We start from the raw sequence: 21,997 nt of genomic DNA, 5'->3' as shown, positions 1-21,997 counted from the left end.
AGTCTTTTAACTGAGATTTTTATATAGAGCACTTATTTGTAGAGGATAAGCATAACAATGTGTGAATGAAATAGTTCAAGTTTGTAGGGGTAAATGGATATACTGTTGATTATATCTCTAGTTGTAGCTTTGGTTTAGTTGTACAATGAAGAAATTGATGTATTTGGTTTTTTAGCCTACCAACTCACCTTAGTGCAGAAATGAGTATGGTAACATCTACACAGAGACTGTTATGACCTAAGTTTTATGAAAGACCTTATACACAGTTGTTCAGGTGGAGATTTGTCATCTGACCTTCATATAAGGGGAATTTATGGTATTCTTGGAAGAATGATCTGAGGCTTTTCATGCTGGGTAATGACAGGAAGTCAGAGACGGTTGACAACAGAGAACTCTCTTTCTTATGCCCCCTCACAAAAGTAGATTTGCCAACAAATAAAAGAAAAAGTTGAGCAACTGAGCTGTTGTAGTCAGAATCCAGTAGTGAGGCAAGAAAGCCACAAAATCTGTGAAAAGAGAATTGAAACTATACAGACACAATCGTTAATCTGAGGCATCTTTGCAAACTCTTCTATGAAGAGAATTCAAAAAAAGCGATATTTTCATCTCCATTTTATAACGGAAAACAATAAAAGGAACTGAAAAAAAAGGAAGATTATACAGTATGATTTAATTAGGGGATAGGTGAAAAGCAGAAGAGCTGAAGAGGGAAAAACGTGGGGCTTGTGAGAAAGTGGAAGAGCAGGAGCAAGACATTGAGGATTTTCCTGTGTGGGAATTCAGTCACAGGGAGATCGGTCTTTGGCAGAAACTCATCCTAAAATGGCAATCACTTCTAATAGTTAACTGTTACAATTGCCATTACTTTGACAGTTTCTGTATGTCATTGCATCATATTATGTACACATACGGTGGAACAGCAGACAAATGGAATCAGATAATTTAGTATCATAATCATTTAGAGAAAGTACTGACTTTCCTTGTGGTCATGAAAGACCAAATGTAATAATAGGTCATTGATCCTCACGGGGATCTTGGGCTGTATTGCATTAAAAGAAAATAATTAGTGAATGTCAATATAAGTAATGCAGCTCTCATATGCTTGCCTCAGAGGAGAAAGAGTTGTACTGACAACACATCAGAAAATAAATCTTCGTTATAAAAATAGCTTATTAAGAATAATGTTTCATAGCAAAGTCTCAGGACTGATATAGATCACTTTCAGGTTTCATCCACGATCATCTCTATTTCAGAAGAATGCAAACAATATTGTACGGAAACTTGTTCTCTGTTTGTATTTTTTAATATTTGCCATTTCTGCTTATTTTCTAGAAGAGTATATTAAAATTATTTTTATTACTTACCTTAAAACAAGCTATGTTAGTGGCTTCAGTCAAAGAGGTAACAATAGCATATTCTGGTTTTTACGGGTTTCTACTCCTAAAACCACAAAGATCCCAACATCAGCTCCAAATGTTTTGAAAATTAGAGATTGGTTTAAATAAAGAGCTTACTGTCCGTCTCTATAACAAGAAACACAAATACATTGCAACTTGATAAAAACATTTGTTAGGCACTCTGTAAAACACTTGCTAGCTGTGACCAGGAATACTTGTGCAACTCACTTGCATTTGGAAATACCAAAGATAAGTCATAGATGTTCAAAAGGAAATTCAAGCTACTGGCTAATAATGCTCCCTTTACCATTGTTTCAGATTTTCCACTATGGTCAATCAATACCGTAGCATGAGAGTCACGCTCCTGGAGGACTCAGAGGTCTCCTTCATCTAGTTGCAAAAGTTACAGATGTGGCAATGCCACTTTTCTCATGCACTTGTCCACTTAGACAGCACCTTCCCTTTTGTCACGGTAGGAAGAAGGTAGTATTGCCAAATGGAGAGAGGCTTGTTCCACCAGGTGGAAGTACAACAAATCTCTGAATCTCTCTGAAAACTCCCGAAGTAGTTTAAATCAAATATCTATTTGAACTTTCTATAATGGACCTTACTAAACACTGGGCTGGAAGTATTTAGATTAAAAAGCTGTATTTTGAAATGATCTCTAATGATACAGACTATATGGATTCATTTGGAGGAAAAACAGCTTTATCCAAAGGACAGCATATTCAAAACATTATGAAATTGATTCCATTTTTCATCATGGGCAATAGAAATGCATTGTTATTATAGAAAATGGAGATGCATTTCCCCACAACTGGGGACTTTATGGAGAGGCAGGCTCCAGGGCTGAAGATTTTGAGGGAGATTTTATTTGCGTTGCTGCATGCTATAACTTCTTTAGAAAAGGGATTGCCGCTAAAACTGCAAAGAATGAAAACTGACACTTCATCATAATTTTGTGTTTCTTGAGGAACTGCATCAATTTCTTTTAAACTATGATGTCATATACATCTTCTTCATCAATATGGACACTTCGTGTAACTTTAGTTGCTAAGGCAGATATCCTTGTCATCTTTACACATAAATACCCTCAATTTTTTCTTGCCAAAAAGACCTCAAAGATCTGGTTTGACAGTAAGGCCTGTCATCTTCACAAAGTACAAATTATTATTTGGTACGCACTTAGTTGGCGACCAGCACTTATTTTATACTTACTAGGTATTTGTAAGGATAGTAGAATGAATAATGATTAGAAGTGTTGTCTACTGTCATTCAGGATTTCCTGGAAAACAAGGTGGCTAACCATATCTCAAGGATTCTCAGCACAAAAAGAAGATATAAATAATGCATAATAGTACTGCCAGAATGCATACTGACTTTTATTTTAATTGCAACTCCCTAGAAAAGACCTAATCTCAAGGAAATGCAAGTTTCGTGGAGGTACTAAATCATCTAATCTTCTATTTTGTTAAATCTTCTTCATCTTCAGTCAAGGAAGTGAACACGAAACAGAAATGGGGGAATGGAGTCAACTGCAAATCTTGTCAAAGCATAATTTAAATGCTGAAAATCAGAGGCCACTCCTGTAAACAAAATGGGAAAGTATTTTGAAATTGCATTAAATGTGTGTTTTCTTTCTTTGTAGGACACTAAAGCAAAACAACAAAAAAAAATCTTATTTAATGATCTCATGGGTATTTTTTGAAAAGACTCAACCACTTGACCACTTCATGCTTACTCCCATTGTTGATCTAGAATGAATATTATCCCATAATTCAAGAAACATAAAGCTGTTATTATTTCTGGTAACATTAATTTTTTAGGGTTTTTTACAAGTTTCTTTAATGATTACTGAAGGTTCAGCTAAGCAGTTATTCAGATGTTCCGGAGTTCAACAAATCAGTTGATCATTTATACTTGCCCTTACTTAACTTTCTTAACTTACTTAACTTTCTTAAGAACCTTCTAGTGATGTACTTCCGATATTTATAGCACCTCATGATTCTTATATTATTTCGGTTTCTTCTGCTGCTGTATTAATGCTTGCAAATCACAACCTTGTATAAATCCTTATAAGCTCAGCGTAAATTATCTGCAAACCTCCAGGTTCTATTGCATTTATCGTCAGTGAGTCCTCGATAATCTTAAAACAGATTATTATTGTTTGTAAACAATTATTTTTTTCTGAAGACCTTAGAAAACAGTTTGAAGACCTTAGAAAACTATTAACTCGTACCTTTCTGTTTCTGAACTCCCCTTCCTTAAAGATACGTGAACATAATTACCTCACTGACTCTACTTCTGTTTCTTTTGTGCCCTTAAGATCTTCCTTCAAGCAGTGTAATACCTTGATCAGAAGGAACTGGGGTAATTTCACTGAGTATTGTTGCACGCCCATGGGGCCACTTTTTGTCGTTTGATAAAGAAAAAACAAGAAGGGAAGTTCACATACAATAGAACACTTAGCATACCTACGTAGTGCATAGGAGCATAGCACAGAGACACCAAAAGCTAGTACAGACCTGTTAATTGGTATAAGACCAACTTAAAACAGATGGGGGAAAAAAGTACTACTTTACACAGCCACCAGTGAACTTCTGCAACTTGCTGCCAGGGCAGGCTGCGCAAGCAGACATCATTAGTAGGTTCAGAAAAGGATTTAACAGATTCATGGAAAACAGGTCCATCAATGGATACTGTAAGCACTGTGCACCCTGTAACATTTTTAATGCAGTCATGGTAGATGGTGGGGTGTGAAAGATGAATGTGTGACAGAAGTGGCCATGCTCACATGCTTGCCCTGAGTAGCCTCTCTTATTGCCACTGTCCACGACAGGATGATGGAGCAGGTGGACTGTTGTTCTGATCCTACAGGACTTTACTTCTATTCTTATGTTTTTCAGAAGGCTTTTGGCAAGGCTTATTTGCTCAGCCATGGTTCTTGCCTGTGGAACCAGGCTGCTTTTCAGGGCTGAACTTCGGAACTTTACCAGTGTTATGTGCACACAATAGTTGGGGTTAGCAGCAGCTTATTTGTCTGCGTATTGTCTTCCATCTCCCATGTGCTAAAACATAGTAGTATCATTTTCTCTAAAAATACATTGAGGTAAACATGAGTGAGGAAGAAATATTTATGCTAGTAGACATTGATGGACACAAAAGATAGTGCCCTGTGAATCAAATATTTGCAAATATCCTGGAAACCAGGATTTCTATCCATCAAGAATGAAGTTCTGGAATAGCTTTCAGATAAGAGTATTGGGGAAGAACAGACAAATTCTTCCTAATTTGGGATGTTGTTGTGGTTTAACTCCAGTAGGCCGCTAAGCCTCACCCAGCTGCTTGCTCGCACCCCCTCACTGGGACAGAGGAGAGGATTGGAAAAGGGCAAAACTCATGGATTGAGATAAAGACAGTTTAATAGGTAAAGCAAAAGCTGCATGCATGGGCAAAGCAAAACAAGGAATTTATTCACTACTTCCCATCAGCAGGCAGGTGTTCAGCCAGCTCCAAGAAAGCAGAAAGAGGAGCATCACTCTTGTGGGTTTGCCTTCTTCCACACACCCACGAAAGTAAAATGGAAAGCAATCTTCTGGGGCTGAGACTGGAGAGAAAATTAAAGTACTATGTAATAGTTACCTCTAAGGACTGAAGGGAAACTGAGGTCTTCTGAGGGGAGACAGTTAGCAGATCATGCGTAATACCATAAAAATACAGTGCTTCCAAGAACGAGAACTGATTATAGATACAGAAAATAAGATGTTGTGGTTTTTACAATTAAAGCTTGAGGTCAGTCAGAATAGAAAGAGCTTACTGAAAAATAGGCTCAGACACCTAAGTTTTCTTAAAAATAAGTAGAGACGTGATTGGGGCCTTTACAGAAAGGAAATAAATAGCTGAATAGTAACCTCTCTTGGAATTTTACTTTTAGTAGTATATGACATTACTTCTTTCCTCATCTCTTGTGTCTTCATTGGCTACTTAAATAGTTTATTATTTAGAGGAAGGATGCTGGTATGCTTATTTTCTACATGATGTCTAGCAAGAAACATAATTTTTCTGTGTCTTCCAAAATGTCACCTGTGATACAGAAGTAGGATAAGTGTAATTTTTTACAGAGAGCAGAATCCAACAGACCTGAATACAACATTTTTCATGTAAGACAGCTTTATGCTTACCAGCAAGCTCTATTTTACAGAAGCCCAAAAGTAAGGCTAAAAGGGCTCAGTTATTGTCTATATTAAGAATAAACAAGCCCAAATGAAACAATAGCTTGACATAAAAAGACAAAGGAGAGGATAAGCATGAAAAATGCTTACCAGGAGATAAAAATTTGGAAGACGGGACCAACCTACTTATCATATGTATGAAGGAGATTTTGTGAGGTTACCTAATCAAGCACCCTGTTCCAAGGTGTGATCATCCTAGATTTTTTTCCCCAAATATTTGGTGTCATAGCTATACAAGCAACTGAAGAGTTGAACTAAGTCACAGCACCCTTACGTTTCCCATGGTGTCTTTGCGTGAAGTGTAGGTTGGTTTCAGTATTGTACAAGGTATATGCATAGATGTGGTGCAAGGATGAACACTACAGGAAGTGCCGGTGAAAGGGTAGGAGCAATGGTAGATGTTTATGCAGTTGGGTTTTACTGAAATTTTCTAGGTGCAGTAAGTCCCATACTTCATTAAGTTTTCTGGACCAAATTCAACACTAAGTTATGCACTTTAGTACCTCATTGAACTCAACAGGCATACAGGGGCTGAAGTCAGCATTAACTATAGCCATCTGTTATTTTGTCATGCCATACTCAATTATTTTTATTTAGCTCTTTCAGTCATACGAAATAAAACTGTCAAAGTTGTCAAGAACTCCAAGAAATGAAGCCTCTCAGCTGCTGCTCTGAGATTTTTAATATTTCTTCCAGTATAGATCCTTGTGCCTTAAAAATCCTGCCAGAAGCACATTTGGTCTGATAGTTTGATAGAACATGATCCAAAGGCTTGTTGATAGTTAGTAGAACAGATAACTGCAAAGAATTCATCATTTATCTGCATAGATCTTGCAATAGGACATTCAATAGTGAAGATATTAAAAACACACATTTCATTAGATAACTGCTTTTAGTGTGCACATAGTAAAATGTTACCATTACTGTGATGCATTCAGATGTACAAAGATACATTCAGATGTACAAAAATGTAATTAAAAATGCTTGGGCTTTTAAGTTAGGGAATTTTTGAAACAGGTAGTAATACTCAGTATGGTCCTTCATGATTTTCTTCCCTTGGAGCTAAGGTAGCCTGCTATTTCATGGGAAGTTTCAGCATGTGTGAATGGATCATGGAATGAATACAGGTTTCTCTTTGTCAAAGTGATTAGGAAGAAAGACATATAACTTTCTGGGGCATGTTGAATAATTGAATGGATCATTTAGTTTATTGTCCTTCATTTGATTACACCTGTTGAGAACAGTTTTCTCATGTTTCTGTCATAAAACAAAGCATTTAAAACTTTCTAAGGATGACTAGAAAGTTTTTCTGGCATTGTGAATTGTGGGTTATTTTTAATATTTTTATTTATTAACTATTATTTTTCAAAAGATCTTTTGAATTTTAAAATATTTTGAGATAAAAGAATCATACTGTTTTGAAAATGCCAAATGCAATTTTTAACTAACTTAAAAAAAAAAAAAGTTTCTCTGAGCAAACTATTTGCCCTTTCCAGTGTCAATTTTTCTTGGAAAATTCCTGTAGCATCCTATTTCAGCCCTAGGTCCACAGGAGAACTTTCTTTTCTTGGCTTCAGCTGAATCCCAAGTAATCTTGTCTCCATAATCACCCAAGGGTGAAGGAACATCCCAATACAAGATTCAGTATTTCTCCCAAAGGAAACACCACACACATTCCCTGTCCTACATAAAAGATTTTGAAACTGAGACAGAAGATTGATTAAATTATTGACAGATGCAAAGATCTAGAGGCGCTGGAGATCAGTTACAGCATGGTAGGATTTGTAGATTCCATTCTTAAAATATCTTGGTATAGAAATAAGGAAAATTAACAGTCAAGTCAGGGGAGTTGCTGGATCCCAAAAGAAGAGGAGCCCTGAATTTCTTCTTTTTCTGGTTAGGAACACTGAAGAAATGAAGTTCGTAAGAGGAGCTACTCCACTTGAAAGAGAGACCTTCTGTCTCCACTGTTTTGTTGGAAGGAGAATATGAGCAAATACTCAGCAAAGGCAGATTTTCCCCTGAAATTGGTCTGTATTGGTCAAAAGAAAGCAGAGCCCAGTTTGCTATCTCCATTATTCACCTTTTGTTGCGGTTATTCAGTTTCTCACAAACTCCTCTTTGAAAGGAAAGTCAAGAAGTCCTTTCAGGCAAGAGCCCTGTAGAACCAGTCTAAACTATCTCAGTCTCCTTCCTGATGGATTTTTTAAATGAGACAGATTTCTCACCAGTTTCTCAATGTATCTCACTTCATATCTCTAGCACATATGGAATCAGTAAGTGCCGTGATAGCACTGGCATATCTTCTGGACTTCAAGGTTCCTCTTGAGTTGCCAGAGGTTTCTGTGTCTCATCTCTTGCCAAGGAGAGAAAAGGGAAGAAATAGAGCAGGCTTCTTGTCAACTTCTTAACTCATAATCTCTCGCCAAACTGCTTTCATAAATTCCATGGTAATACAGTTTCAGCATCAGGCATCTTAAATTGTTCAGCTCAATCCCACATGCCTGGTCATAGTGGAAAGTGTTGTTTAGACACTGTCTTTGGAAGACGCATGGTGGTTTCAGTTTCTTGTAAAAAAAAAAAAATCAAGATATTATTAACCTTTTTTTTAAAAAAAATAGGCATTTTATTAGCAAGTTTTTGAATTATATGCTGTATACTTTATCGAGTATTCATTTCCTAATCACTGTTAAAGCATATAATCCTCATAAGGATGTTTATAATGATTCAAATTAACCTGCATTTAATTAAGAGGGTTGGTGTTATGGGATTATAAGATTTGAGAGGTGTCCAAAGGAGCAAATTTATTTCCTAATGTAATTTTAAAGTTTTTTCATCTTAAAGGTCAGGGGAGCGATAGACTGTGTAAACTGAAAAAGGAGATCTAAGTCTCAATCCCAGGGAAAAAATGAATTAAATATGTCTTTGCATGGCTAATTTAAACTGGTTTCTTCTTCAAAGAAGGTTTGAAGTTCCTGAAAGTAACTTAAGTTTGACTTGTGCTAAATGCAAATTCCAGTGTCTCTTTTGTACAGTTCATTGTCATTGAGGATGTCTTAAATTTGTTCATCATTCTCCGGGTGAGACTATTTGTGAATATGATGCTTGTGTATTAAGTTAATTTAATCTAATCTATTCAATCTTTTATAATTTCTAAACAAGGATTACTTATGCCTGCTGCACCATCAGCCTCATGTCTTTGGTATAATTTATCTTCACTAATAGATGTCAAAGGATGGACTTGTTTATGTTAGTAATTTGGATGCTGGGATTAGATGGTCTTTCATCATATTGTTTAGATTTTCAGGAGGTGAGTGCTCTCAAAAATAAAAATAAAAATCCAGACTGCTTCCCTGGTTTACTTCTGCATTTTGCACTGAAGCAAACCCCTTGCAAACCCTTGTTTGCATGTAGCTAACAGGTGTACCTGCACATGGGCTTTGGTTACCCAACCAAACGCCTGTCACTTTGTAATTAAGTGCATGTTGCTGAAGGTTGGTGGCACTTTCTCATTTTTTTTACCAGTGTGCTAGAGAAGAAGCTTAACTGCCTTAAGATCAGTCTTAATTGCAAGAGTTCAAAATCTCCCTTCTTTTGCTGTTAGGAATATGAGAACAACGTATTTCATAGGACCTCAGCCCATCCAATGCCAGTGTGGAAAAAAACTTGAATTGAGTTATGACACTCCATCAGTTTATATGATCCCGTATAGTAATGCGAAATTTTCCATAATACCCTTTGGCAGACGGATCAAGGGTGAGTCATTAGCTCCAACTTAATGTATAAGGGCATCTGAGGTGACAAGTCATGTGGGAAAGGGACAAGAGATCTGTAAGACTCCCTGAGATCAGCGAATTCAAGTGGAAATAAAAGTTTTCAGCCTAGAGTATATTGGCTTTTGTGCTGCATAGTATGTACATTAAAAAGTTAACTAAATTTTATCAAAACCTTTCAAAAGTTAGCTAGTTCTGCTTTAATCCTAGCTTTTGTTTGCCCTGTTTTTAATCCTGTTAATTAGAGCTTGCATGTTTCCAAGTAACTTGCTTCCAGATTATTAAGGCTGCTGCCAAAATTGCATTGTTCATTAAATTCTCTGTAATATTAGCTCTTCTTAGCAGTTCTAATATAAATAAAATTCTTGCCAGATATTTTTGGAAGACAGAAAACACTAATACTTGGCACGTCTGTACCCTTCACTATGTGTTTTACAGACATTCATTTGCAGATATTAGCCGGACTAAACTGCTTTATACCACTCTCAGATAGATTATGGAAATTCAGGGATTACAATAGAGGTGCTTGCATAGTAAAAAGCTGGGTCTTGTGAGAGGTGGACAATTGTATACCTTTGAAATGGGAATACAAAATATTCTTCAAACCACTGCTAATAATTAAATAATACGTGTTTAACACTTACCGTGGTTTAACCCCAGCTGGCAACTAAGCACCACACAGCCGCTCGCTCAGTGCCCCTTCCAGGAGAGGTGGTGTGTTGCGTGGAGTCACTGGGCATCAAAGTCAGCTCAGGTCGAGTCAGTGCTGCACTTGCACTGCTTCTTGTAAGGCTTCTCCTCCATTGGTTCAGGTGGTTCCTGCTATAATAATTCCTATAACATGCAACTTAGATCATGGGTTACAACAATTTAAAGGTATACCCATTACAATCTCCAACCCTGGTCCCTTTGGGCCAGGTTATAGGGTTTAACATTGCAATGAACTCCTCCCCTTGCCCCTGCTCTGGGGCAAGATTTATCCACAGACTGCAGTCCCTTAGGGGAGTACCTGCTCCAAGCGGAGCCTTATCTATGAGCCACAGTCTCTTCAGCGGTATACTTGCTGCAGCATAGACTTATCCACAGCCACAGTCACTTTGAGGTGCACCTGTTCCAGCGTGGCCTTCTCCATGGGCAGCAATGCCTTCAGAGATGTACCTGCTCCAGGATGGCCTTTCCCACAGCCACAGTCCCTTCAGAAGTAAATCTGCTCCAACATGGCCTTACCCATGGCTGCAGTCCCTTGAGGGGCGTACCTGCTCTGCTGTGGACTTATCCGTGGCCACACACTTTGAGGTGCTCCAGCATGACCTCATGCACAGGCACTGATGCTTCAGGGTGTACCTGCTGCAGCACAGACTTATCCACAGCCACAGATGCTTCGAGGTGTACCTTCTCCAGCGTGGACTTATCCTTGGTCCACAATCCCTTCAGAGGTATACCTGCTGTGGCACAGATGTAACCATGGCCACAGACACTTCGAGGTGTACCTGCTCTGGCATGGCCGTATCCATGGCCACAGATGCTTCGGGATGTCCTGCTCCCACGTGAACTCATCCACAGGTCACAGTCCCTTTGCCTTGTGTTCATCCTGGAGTTCCAGCCTGTCCAGTGCAGCAGCACAGAAACAGCAGCGATGCCCTGGCCACCTGCCAGCCCAGGCACATGGCTGTTGCTGTTATCAAAATGTTCCCAGGCACAGCAGAGTAAGATGATAAGCAGTTCAGCAAGCAGCAAAAGCAAAAAGCAGCCACTAATGAGTACTAGACTCTAATACACAGTAAGGCAAGCAAGCCCCATGGCATGCACAGGAGCCTGCTGATTAATAGCTAAACCACAATAACAGCTATAAATTCAATCTAGCACATTCCAATCAAATCTGTCATTATCTTGAACCCTTCGTGCCCTACGCTGGGCACCAAAAAGGACTGTCGTGGTTTATCCCCAGCCAGCAACTAAGCACCACACAGCCACTCGCTCATTCCCCTCACAGTGGGATGGGGGAGAGAATCAGAAGAGTAAAAGTGAGAAAACTCGTGGGTTGAGATAAAAACAGTTTAATAGGTAAAGCAAAAGCCGCACGCGCAAGCAAAGCAAAACAAGGAATTCATTCACTACTTCCCATCGGCAGGCAGGTGTGCAGCCATCTCCAGGAAAGCAGGGCTGCATCACGCGTAAAGGTTACTTGGGAAGACAAATGCCATCACTCCAAACATCCCCCCCTTCCTTCTTCTTCCCCCAGCTTTACATGCTGAGCATGACGTTATATGGTATGGAATATCCCTTTGGTCAGCTGGGGTCACCTGTCCCGGCTGTGTCCCCTCCCAACTTCTTATTCACCCCCAGCCTGCTCGCTGGTGGGGTGGGGTGAGAAGCAGAGAAGGCCTTGACTCTGTGTAAGCACTGCTCAGCAGTAACAAAAACATCCCTGTATTACCAACACTGTTTTCAGCACAAATCCAAAACATAGCCCCATACTAACTACTATGAAGAAAATTAACTGTACCCCGGCCAAAACCAGCACACACTGCAGTTTCAATCCAGTAGATGTTTTATTTGTATTCTCAAAACAATTCCAGTTCCTCAGCTCATGTAAGTATATCTTTTAAAATTAAGTACATTCCTACCTGTAGTACGTTCTTTATGTGTTTTCCTGTGTAGGACTGGACTGATAATTAAGTTATGTCTAACAAAATTGGAGAAAATAAATTGCTCCAGTAACAGAAGTCTGGTTGTATGAAATCATTATATAAATAAATTAATAGTGATACAGAATCTTATCATTACTTTTAATATGTCATTTGCTGATACATGCATAATGCATTTCTTTTTTACATACCACAGAATGCTTATAAAGAGTAAGTAGATGATCGTAATCAAAACAATGATAAATCTTACAGTAATATCTGCTGCTTTCATTCAAAGGCACCCTGAAGCACTTTGCAGACAGTTATATATAGGAAAAGAAATTAGAAATAGAAAATTACACTGAGATTTCATCAATATCTCCTGGTAATAATTACAGGATTTGATCAGATTCATTCATCTCCCATTTGGCTATTTATAGGAATATGGCACACTCAGAATTCAATCTTTATTCTCTTAAGGGGATTTTCTTTGGTGAGGAAAAACTTCAGAGACTTTCTCCTCCCTCTAAATGTGCAAAGTCTTTAAATACCAGCAGAGGCATTATCACTTGCAGGAATTGAGTGTTCCAGCTGTGATTATTTCTAAGTGTGTAGTACAAAGTCAAGCATTTTAATCAGTCTTTGGTTTATAACTTTTTTTGACTTTGTCAGTGCTGATTAGTATGTCCAGAGGAACTACAATTACCTTAGAAAAGCATAACAGAGCCACTCAGTCTCTTGAGTGTATTTGTCTTTTTGGTGCACATGTGATCCAAAAGCTATCGTTATCCCTTTTTTGTTAAGAGTAAACACAGGTTCTGTTGGAGAAAAGACAACGCACTTCTCTCAACTCTTAGTCCAGTACTCCTAGCCCTCAATAGCTCCTGTGCAGCGGAGAATGCATTTCCTACAATGATGAGACAAGTAAGCAATTATCAGAAAATAAGGCTATTCCTGAAAGGAACTCTTAACGTTTAGTTTTATTGTCATGGCAACAGCTTTAAAGTGACCATATCACTAAATGCATAAATAAAATATTAAAATGAGTAGAGACATGATCAGTAAAGAGGGAGAAAATCATTACTGCTCCTTTTTATTTGCTTCAAAGGAGGTGAAAGCTGTTGGTGAGAGGAAAAGGGCTGCCCTTTGACATCCTTATTTGGAGCTGAAATATTAACTCTTTTTGTGAGTGGGGAAGGAAAGAAGAGGAATGCCAATAGTTTTCTTTTCATCGGTCTTTGAAGAATTCTTTATTTTAAATAGACACGTCCATCTTTAAAGCATTCTTTGAAAGAGTGGCAATCAGCAGAGAAAGCCCGTCTCAGAGGAAAATCTCAGAAAGAGTAAAGTGATGACCTACATTTATCCTCTATTAGAAAGGAGTGGGTCCCATGGATACAGGTTTTTAGCAGAGATGGAAGATGAGGTCTACATACCTGGCTTTGTATTCACTCTTTTCTTTCTTAAAGGGAAAGTCCTTTAATCTTCCCTTTCTTATATCACCTGTCTCCAAATTGATGAATACGATACCTTTGTAAAGGGCTTTGCAATCCATGGATGAAAAGTGGTATGCTACAACCTAGCACAGTCTGCAGAAGCAGTCTGTGAGGGTTACTCCTCTCCATTTTCCTTCCCTTCTAGCAGTCCCCTGTAGCAGCCTCACCAGCATAGCACCTGGTCCATAGCTGTGTCCAGCCAGAAAGGGTTAATGATGTTGGCAATACAAAGGGCCCGTGGAGAAAGGCAAGTGCTCTGAAGGGGAAGAACACACAGATTAAGGAAAACAGTCATCTACTATTTGAAAAACTCTAGTAATTAAAACTCTAATTACTCTCTTCATCACAGAGAACAGACAGGAGTTCCAATGAACTGTTGTTCGAAAATGTGATGGTTATTTTCTTAATTACTTTAGTTGTGCTTCTTTCAAAAGGAATGTTTTGCCTTCCGTCTCTTCAGAAGGAACCAGTGAGGGTGATGACTGGAGACACTACTGGAAATACACTGGAAAACTCTGAGCATTACCACAGATCATGCAGATCCCTGCTGTGCTTCCCAGTTGTTAGCAATCTCATGAGTCAGATCATGGAGTCATCCAAGTTAGAGATGAAAAAGACTTTCAGTTTCCTGAAATCCTTACCAATTCCTGGTTATATTCATACCATGCACTTTAGTCACTTTTCCAGATCCTGAATTCATCCTTCATCCTATGGTATTTTTGAACAAAGGAATTGGATTTTTAGATCAAAAAGTTGCTTAATTTCAATACTCAATTACATGGCAAGGTACAGCTAAAAAGAAAGAGGAAAAAAAGAGAGAAATAGATGGATTTATTTTGTTTCCTCTTACTTTCTTTTGTGTCAAAAAGTATAGTCCTAACACTTTATATTTTTCCTGTGTGGATATTTTTGGCCTTCCATGTGTTTATGTCAAAAGAAAAAAAAAAGAAAATAAAAAAAGCACCTGAGAGATTAGGTACCTAATTAAATTTGGTTTATTTTATTTTTATTTGGAAGAAACAGCACTCAGCAAGCCAGCTGGATTCAGCTCTTGAAATGATAAAGGAAAAATTTTGTAACGGTGCATAATGATTTGGTCTAGGCATGAAAAAAGCACCAGGTTACTCCCTGCAGTTGAAACTAGGAGGTTTTAGAGATGACTATAAATTGAATTTTAGTGATCTTGCTAACTAAAATGGGGTTTGAGCTGCATACTCATGGTTAGATTCACAAGTTTAGATTTTTTGGACTTAGGCACATAGTGTTAGAAATGACAGGACTTAGATGACAAGCCTTTTCAGATAATTAGTCTTTCATTTCTCTTTTTTAATATAAAACAAAAGATGTTAAATATAAAAGAAGCACTGTTTCCTTGGTATGCAGAAGTTGTATCGTTAGGATAATAACTGGCATTAGGAAGCATTAGGATTTTTTTTCCCTCTCAGAAGACATCAGCAAGGAGATCAACAGCAAAGTGTTACCCGCTAGTATGGAGCTGGTCAGTCTGGAAAGCAGGAGGACCCAGACAAGCCCAGCTGAGTCCAGGACTGGCCACAAAGCAAGCTGCTGCTCTGACTGTATTTCTGCGTGACAGTAGCTGCTATCCATCCGTTTTCCAGTAAATGGGCAGCGTTATTGCACAAACTGCTGTCCTTTGAGACAGGTTTTTAGACAGCAACACTGTACTGGTGTAATTGTTAGATACCTATTCTTCTGGTGCTTAGTTCCTTGAACAATAATAATGATCAAGGAAATTCTTTTTATATATTTCACAATTGCTTTATTTTTCTCTCTCTTTGTAATTCAGGAGAAAAGACACTGGGATGTTGTCATACAAAGAGCACCTACCAGTGAGTCAGGTAGTGGTTGGAGACATTGACCGGCCTGGGTCTGAAGCCAAGATATCTGTGGGTCCTGTGCGTTGTCAAGGAGATCGTAAGTTGGCTGGTTTTCTTCCACTTACTCCTGGGTAGAAAGCAAACTAAACTGGAAGTTGGTAACTTTGTAGACACCCCATGCAAATTTAGAGAAGTGACTTTCTACTCAGAGACTTTTTTCTATGAAAGCATGATGTGATCTGAGAAATTTTGTCGATGAAACTGCACATATAATGGCTCATGTTTGCATTTAAAATATTGATATTTGTCTTTATTTTATGGTAAATGTGGCAACTTTGGTTATTCAAGTAAGTTTATGTAGATATAAGCAGTAATACAGATTGCATAAGAACATCTCAACATCTGTGCTTCTGTTGAGTACTCTTGTCAATGTCGTTATCATTGCTCTGCATATCACTGTAAACTATGTTTATGGGATGTAAATAGTAGTGTGATGGCAAAACTTATCGCTGTAAACTCTGTTTACAGGTGTATAAAGTTTGACAAGATTGTTATAAAGTGCTAACCTTATCAGGGTTAGATGTTTCCATGTAAAACGTTGGGAGTTCTTTGTAGTAGTCGCTGATTTCCAGGCTGAGTGCTGACAGGAGGTGTACATCCTCCAGTTTGATCAGCAGGTGATAGAGTAAATCAGTACAACAGATAAATTTCCACTTCACACACAAAAAAAAGTTAGGATGCAGTTAGGAGGATTGTATTCTTCCTTCAATCTATTTTATATTTCAGAAGGTGAAATTCACCACTGAAGGCAGAGCAATTGCTTAAGGCCCTTTTAAATCACACTTCAAAAACTTAAACTCTATGCAATTGTCACATGCGTTATTCTTGTCCTCTGTATTTGAAGTCCATTCTGTTACAAGAGGTGCAGTAAGGAAAGGTTGCCTGATTTAATTTGCAATAACTAATATTTGCATGGTCTATAAAGAATACAAAATCCATCCTCCAATGCTGGTAAAGAATACTACAAGTCAGCCTGTGAGATTGCAGTGATGTAGAAATATTGAATGGGGGGGCATAGTACATGCAAGTTGAACAACCTGATTCTAACCAGCATCTAACATGGAACGACAGGAATTAGTACAGTATGTCATTCCTCCTCTGCCCCTTTACAGCTACATGCTTTCCATCTGCATGATTCTAAGTACTTTACAAAGGAGGTCAGTATCATTATCCCTGCCTTAAGCTAAAGTAATTAATCCCATTTGAGAGGAAATCACATACTCAGAGTCATCCAGCAGGACAAGTACAAAAGAGAGCTTTCTGGATCCCAGTCCTGGGCCTCAAAACCCTAGGACATTGCTCAGTGATACAACTGAACATGCTTAGCCTTTTTTTCTCTTCGTGGTCTTTCTGGGTTGCGCAAATGATCCTTCTGGCTTTTGTTAATGAATCATCAGATTCATGCCTAACAAGCAGAAATAAATATCATGGGATGTTTGCAAACTTTCACATCACCTATTTGGTGCTTGTTATTTATGGTGTTTGACTAATCATAAGTCAGTTTGTGTTTGTTTGTTTCTCAGCTATGTTTGACAAACATTTTCATAATAGTCTCTTACAACTGGTGACTAAGAAATAACGAATAGCATTTTTCTTGCACCTGTATTCCTCATATCCTGAATTTGAGTGCTGCTAGAAATACCAGTCTCTGAAGTGTGAGCCACGTCTAAATATTAGTATAAATGCAACCTCATTTGAGCAGACAGTAGCCTTTATTAGAGTGTGACTGAGTGACACAGTGATTTGGGAAACTGAACAGATGTATTCCTAACATCCTGATTAATTGAATATTCTGTTTCAACTTTACAGATATGATTTGTAGTTTAAAAAAAAAAAAAGTGCCTATGAATAAATTTGAATTTACTTCCATGACCGTATATTATTGTCGAAAAAGCTGGCATAAGTTTTCTCACAGGAGATAATATAAGCCCCAGTCCTTTGCAGTTAGTAAAAGCTCCCATTTTATATTTCGAGCGCATTTACTGTGCATTTTCCTTCGTACTCTTTCTTGACCATATGCAACAGCTGCTGTACCCCAGACCAGTACTCACCATGGATTAGAGCTTGTGGAAAACAAGGTTTCTGTCCTGGGGAAAATTCCAAAATTTCAAAACGTGCTTTTGTTCCAAAGGGAGGAAAGATCCAAAGTGCTGAATTTGTGGAAAGAGATTTTAAAAAACAATTAATCCATTTTTAGTATATTACATGCATCAAACTCAACATTATTAATACTAAAGATGTTGACTCTCTTGTCACAGCACACGAAGTTCAGTTGCATGTCTGTTGTATGTAGTTATCATTGTATAATTTTTGAAGGTGGTAAATGAAATTCAGTTAGAGGTATAAGAAGACTCACAAAGAAACACAGATTTTTGGTCTCGTTGGAAGGAAGGTGGAAAAGGTAAGAATGCCTAACCAGTCAAATAAAAATTTACCTCTTTAGAAGGATTTCTCCTTGTGTGTAGAGCCTGCCAGTACTGCGACAACTGATCTCATATTGCCCTGAGGGTTGTCCGTGGCATGTGATGTATCAACCCATAGTCCAGTGATATTTTGGAGCACATGAAGGGCCATATTCTCACATCAGAATTACGGTATAATTTCTCATGCCTTTCACAGCCACTTCTATGTAACATGTAGAGACACTAACATGTCACCTAGGCCCACTCACAGCTGTACCTGAGAGCTGTAAGAGTACAGCAGAGCTGCTGGCCTTTGCAGTCCATAAGCTGAAAGCTTGCTATTTGAAGGCAAGGAGGATTAAAGGAAGCAAAGATATGTGTTGTCTCATGCAGTTCCCTTCCTCCCATATGCATCAAATTCTTAAAGAATCAATTAATCAATTGGTGCCACAACAATTAACCATTCCTACACTATTGACTGACCAAAGTAAATCTGAAAATCATTCATCTCAGTGAATTTGACACAAAGCAAGGAACATTAGGAATGTAGTACACTTATTGCAGAATTGTAATTGTTCTCCTATTGCAAAAATCGCTAGATTCTTCTTTCAGAAATATAGATTTTATTTCGGTCCCACAAATGACAATTTCATTTTTCTATTCCTCTGATTTATGACCTGATTAAGGCTGCTCTGGGCAAGCTTGGATGGTGGCCATTGTTGGAAATAAAATCAGAAAACTTGGCCATGCATGATTATCCATCTTTGTGTTCCAGAAGTATTTTTCATATTTAACTGCACCTCACAAAACACTATTTGCATCCTGAAAAATAGTCAGCAAAAGGACCTTTATTACCCCTCTAAAGATCTGCTTAAGCTGCCGTGTTCTACCAGAATGATGAAGACTCATCTGGTCATTGTGGCAAAAATCCCATAAATCTTGCCTGGGGCCTGTCTTGTACCTTGGATAAAATATCCAGGATGCCTCTTTTCCATTTGCTGTTTTAGGGTTGAGGAAAGCTTTCTAAATATTTCATTATTTTTCTAAGTGGTGACCTACGAGGAGAGCAGACTTATCCGATTTTATGGAGAACAGGTGCATAACCACGATACGGATACAGTGGGGTTTTTGGCATTATATTCCATCCAAGGATCAAGCAAGGATTTTGAGCAAATGTCAAGTCTACCCAGACTTAAAGCAAAGCTTTCCTTCCTGGCCACTGCTATATGAGCATTGTACTTACAGAATGGTAACAGCGGTTTATCAGCAGATTCTCAAGATCCTCTGAGCTGAAATGGAATTAAAAATGGAAACAGGGAAAACACGTATCTGTGTAACTTTCACATTCACCAGTCCTGAGACTCCATAGTAATATTGGATAAGGAAACTACTCTTGTTTTTCTCAAGTGCATGCGTTCTGTGCAGGATCTAGAAAAAAGGGCCAACGTAGAACCACTAATTAATCAGCTTTACTCTTCAAGTATCTTTGAGACACTGATTAAAATACCTTTACAGACCTATTACAGTTGTATTAATACTAATGCAATAGCACCTGGACTCCTCAGCCCTGCTGCATTTGGCCTTATGCAAACCAGTAATAGAAAGACCTTGTCTCTCTCTTTATGTTATTGCAGTGTAATGCAAAGGGGCACCTCTAGCCTTCTCCCTTTAGAGAAGGACACAATTATGTTGAGGGTTTTTTTCCTGTCTAAGCTCAGCCTGAGGTGGTAGATCAAGGCTGCAAAAATGGATCTGGTAATTTCTTCTGAAACCAAACTGAAGAGCTTAGCTTACTATGTTGGGGCTATTGCTACAGAGATTTCATCAATAATCTTGTTGAATCAAAATTACTTTTGTGACTTTTGACACCTTTCCAAGACTTTCTTGTCATTCCCCTTAGGAAAATACTGGTGTTCTCAAAGCTCCTATATTTGTAACCCGCTAAGAGTATCCTTTTCCCAAGGACTTCCAAGGATTTTGATTTGAGTCTGCTCTTCATAAGCCCAGAGGGGAACAGACTGACTATTCTGCTCTAGATTTGCCTTTCTCCTTGAGTCTATTTTCCTTTTGTCCCATTTCTGCTGTAGCAAAGATAGAATTTAAGGGGGAGATGTTTTTTACACAGCTCAAATTTACGGTTTTTCCATCTCCTCCAGTGTACAGTTTTTACCCTCCCAGTAAGACTTTGATTTCTGAGCCATGAATCATTTTTTGTGTTTTTCTTCTATTATCTTTAATCTTCAAAATGTGGAGGAGGAAGCAGCTGCATTGACTGTGGTTCTCTCTAAGCTAAATTTTCATGAAGACCAGTATCAGCACTGTTCATGTAGGATCTCCAGAGACAGACAAAAAAGTCTCCTTGACAGATGACAGAAATTCAGGAACAAATCAAAACTCGGTTCTTACATCAGTGCATTGATTTTGTTTGTGCATGTGACTGTGTGCGTGTGTTCTGAGGGGAAATATACCTTGAGTTCTTTTATTCAGTAATTTTGACCATGGCTCATCATTACTCCTTTCATGACTTGATGCTTTCTTTCACTTCTAAATACGGCTTTTGGCTTTACTCTTTCACTTCCTTTTACAGTGTTCCAGTAGAGTTGGCTTATTTAATCCGACAGTGGTGTGGACATGGGCATTTTTTGTGACTCTGGGTTTGTATTAAAACCATTCTATAGATACCTAAAACAGACAGCCATTGCCAGAGTCAGTGCTGGTATCCTTGCTAAGGTGTGTTTTAGTATTCCTTAAGTACTTCTTATGCATCGCATGTGCAGGTTGGTGACTCGGAACTGTTAGCTGTCATGAAAAATAAATTTACTGTTTCATATGCATGCTTAGTCCATTTTCCTTACATCCAAATTGAGGACACTGTCAAGATCTTTAACTTGTTTTTCAATGGTACCACCTGAGTTTCAGAAAAAAATAGCACTGCCTTACAGTGCAGTTTTCAGTTACACATTAAACCTATGAACAACGTCAATTCTCTAGTAGGATACGCAATGTGTCGACTCAGTCAGACCAGCAGCGATGTTACTGTTACATACATAGGTAAGGTAAGCTGGAGAGTATCCCAGCAAAAAACCAATTTGAATTGGTAAAAGATCCAACTCGAATTTCAGTAGAAGCGATTTGCTCCTACTGTATCTTAGACAACATTCCAGTAATGTAGTGACTTGTCTTACAGGTTACTGGAAGTGAAAACACTGTATCAAATGAAAACTTAACATCAGTGATACCCCCCAAAAATAAAGCAAGCCTGAGTGCTTGCAGCTGGCCTCTCCCATGTATAATTAGATGTGGAAAATACAAAAATTTGGTTTTTGAAATTTCTGAAGCAATGATTCCACTGGAAGCTTGTGTGATGAGGTTACATATCTGAAGTTTAGGCAATTCCCATTTGAGGCATTAACTACTTCTCTGCTACTCAGGTTAGAAAGCTAATCAAAATCCCTAGATTCTTCTACATTTCCCTATTGTTTGCTTGTATTGCTAGATATATCTACATACATTTATGAATTTCTTATGACTTTCCAATCAGTTGTGGTAAGTTCAGTAGGGTAAATACAGGTCAAAACTTGATCCATCTAAGAGTTTAACTTTTTTCCCCAGTAACTGTAGCTGCCTTTAGTAAACATAAAAATTTGTCTGCTGAATTTCCACAGCTATTACCCCAGCATGTCTTTATCTGTTGCACTGTATTTTACATTGTGCAACTCAAATGGAATACAGATTCATCCAAAGAACATCAGGATATTTTGTTCGCTGTTTATCGCAGTTATTCTGACGCTACCAGCAAAACAGGAGAAAGAAAAGTTTCCTTTCAATAAAAGCAACCTGACAACCAAGAAGTACTATTTCAGACTCATTTGATTTTTCAGTGGATTTTGTTGAAGGTGATAAAATAACAGTCTTCACTTACAATTTGGTTAGGGATCATCCAGTTCAGTTAATCAGATTGCTGTGAGCATTCTTCATGTGCAGTTGCTTTCCTCAGAGACCCGAGAGAAGAGAATGACCCACTAGGTCATCCTTCTAAAACTTGCTAAGTAAACAAATCCACTCTTTTACAGTTGTTTAATATCTGATTTAAATAATATCATTTCCCATAGCTAAGTCTATCTCTTTCTCTTCACCTTTAACCCTTTTTCATACTGCATAATATGGTTTTA

General features: G+C 38.2%; 1 protein-coding gene across 2 annotated transcripts in view; it reads left to right on the top strand.

Annotated features, from left to right (window-relative positions):
- CNTNAP2 (contactin associated protein 2) overlaps positions 1 to 21,997 on the top strand; it is a 1,210,705-nt gene that overhangs the window by 1,009,121 nt on the left and 179,587 nt on the right. For both annotated transcript variants that reach the window (XM_087766336.1, XM_087766327.1), the window contains exon 15: positions 15,333 to 15,460. In XM_087766336.1, the coding sequence (XP_087622462.1) occupies positions 15,333 to 15,460 (128 nt within the window). The remainder of the gene's footprint in view (positions 1 to 15,332; positions 15,461 to 21,997) is intronic.

This window comes from Nipponia nippon, unplaced genomic scaffold (assembly GCF_047370975.1).
Source record: "Nipponia nippon isolate SJK-2023a ecotype South Korea unplaced genomic scaffold, ASM4737097v1 scaffold_1, whole genome shotgun sequence".
NCBI classification, from domain to species: domain Eukaryota; kingdom Metazoa; phylum Chordata; class Aves; order Pelecaniformes; family Threskiornithidae; genus Nipponia; species Nipponia nippon.
Note: the sequence above shows the minus strand (reverse complement) of the source record. Positions and strands in the feature narration are given on the sequence as shown.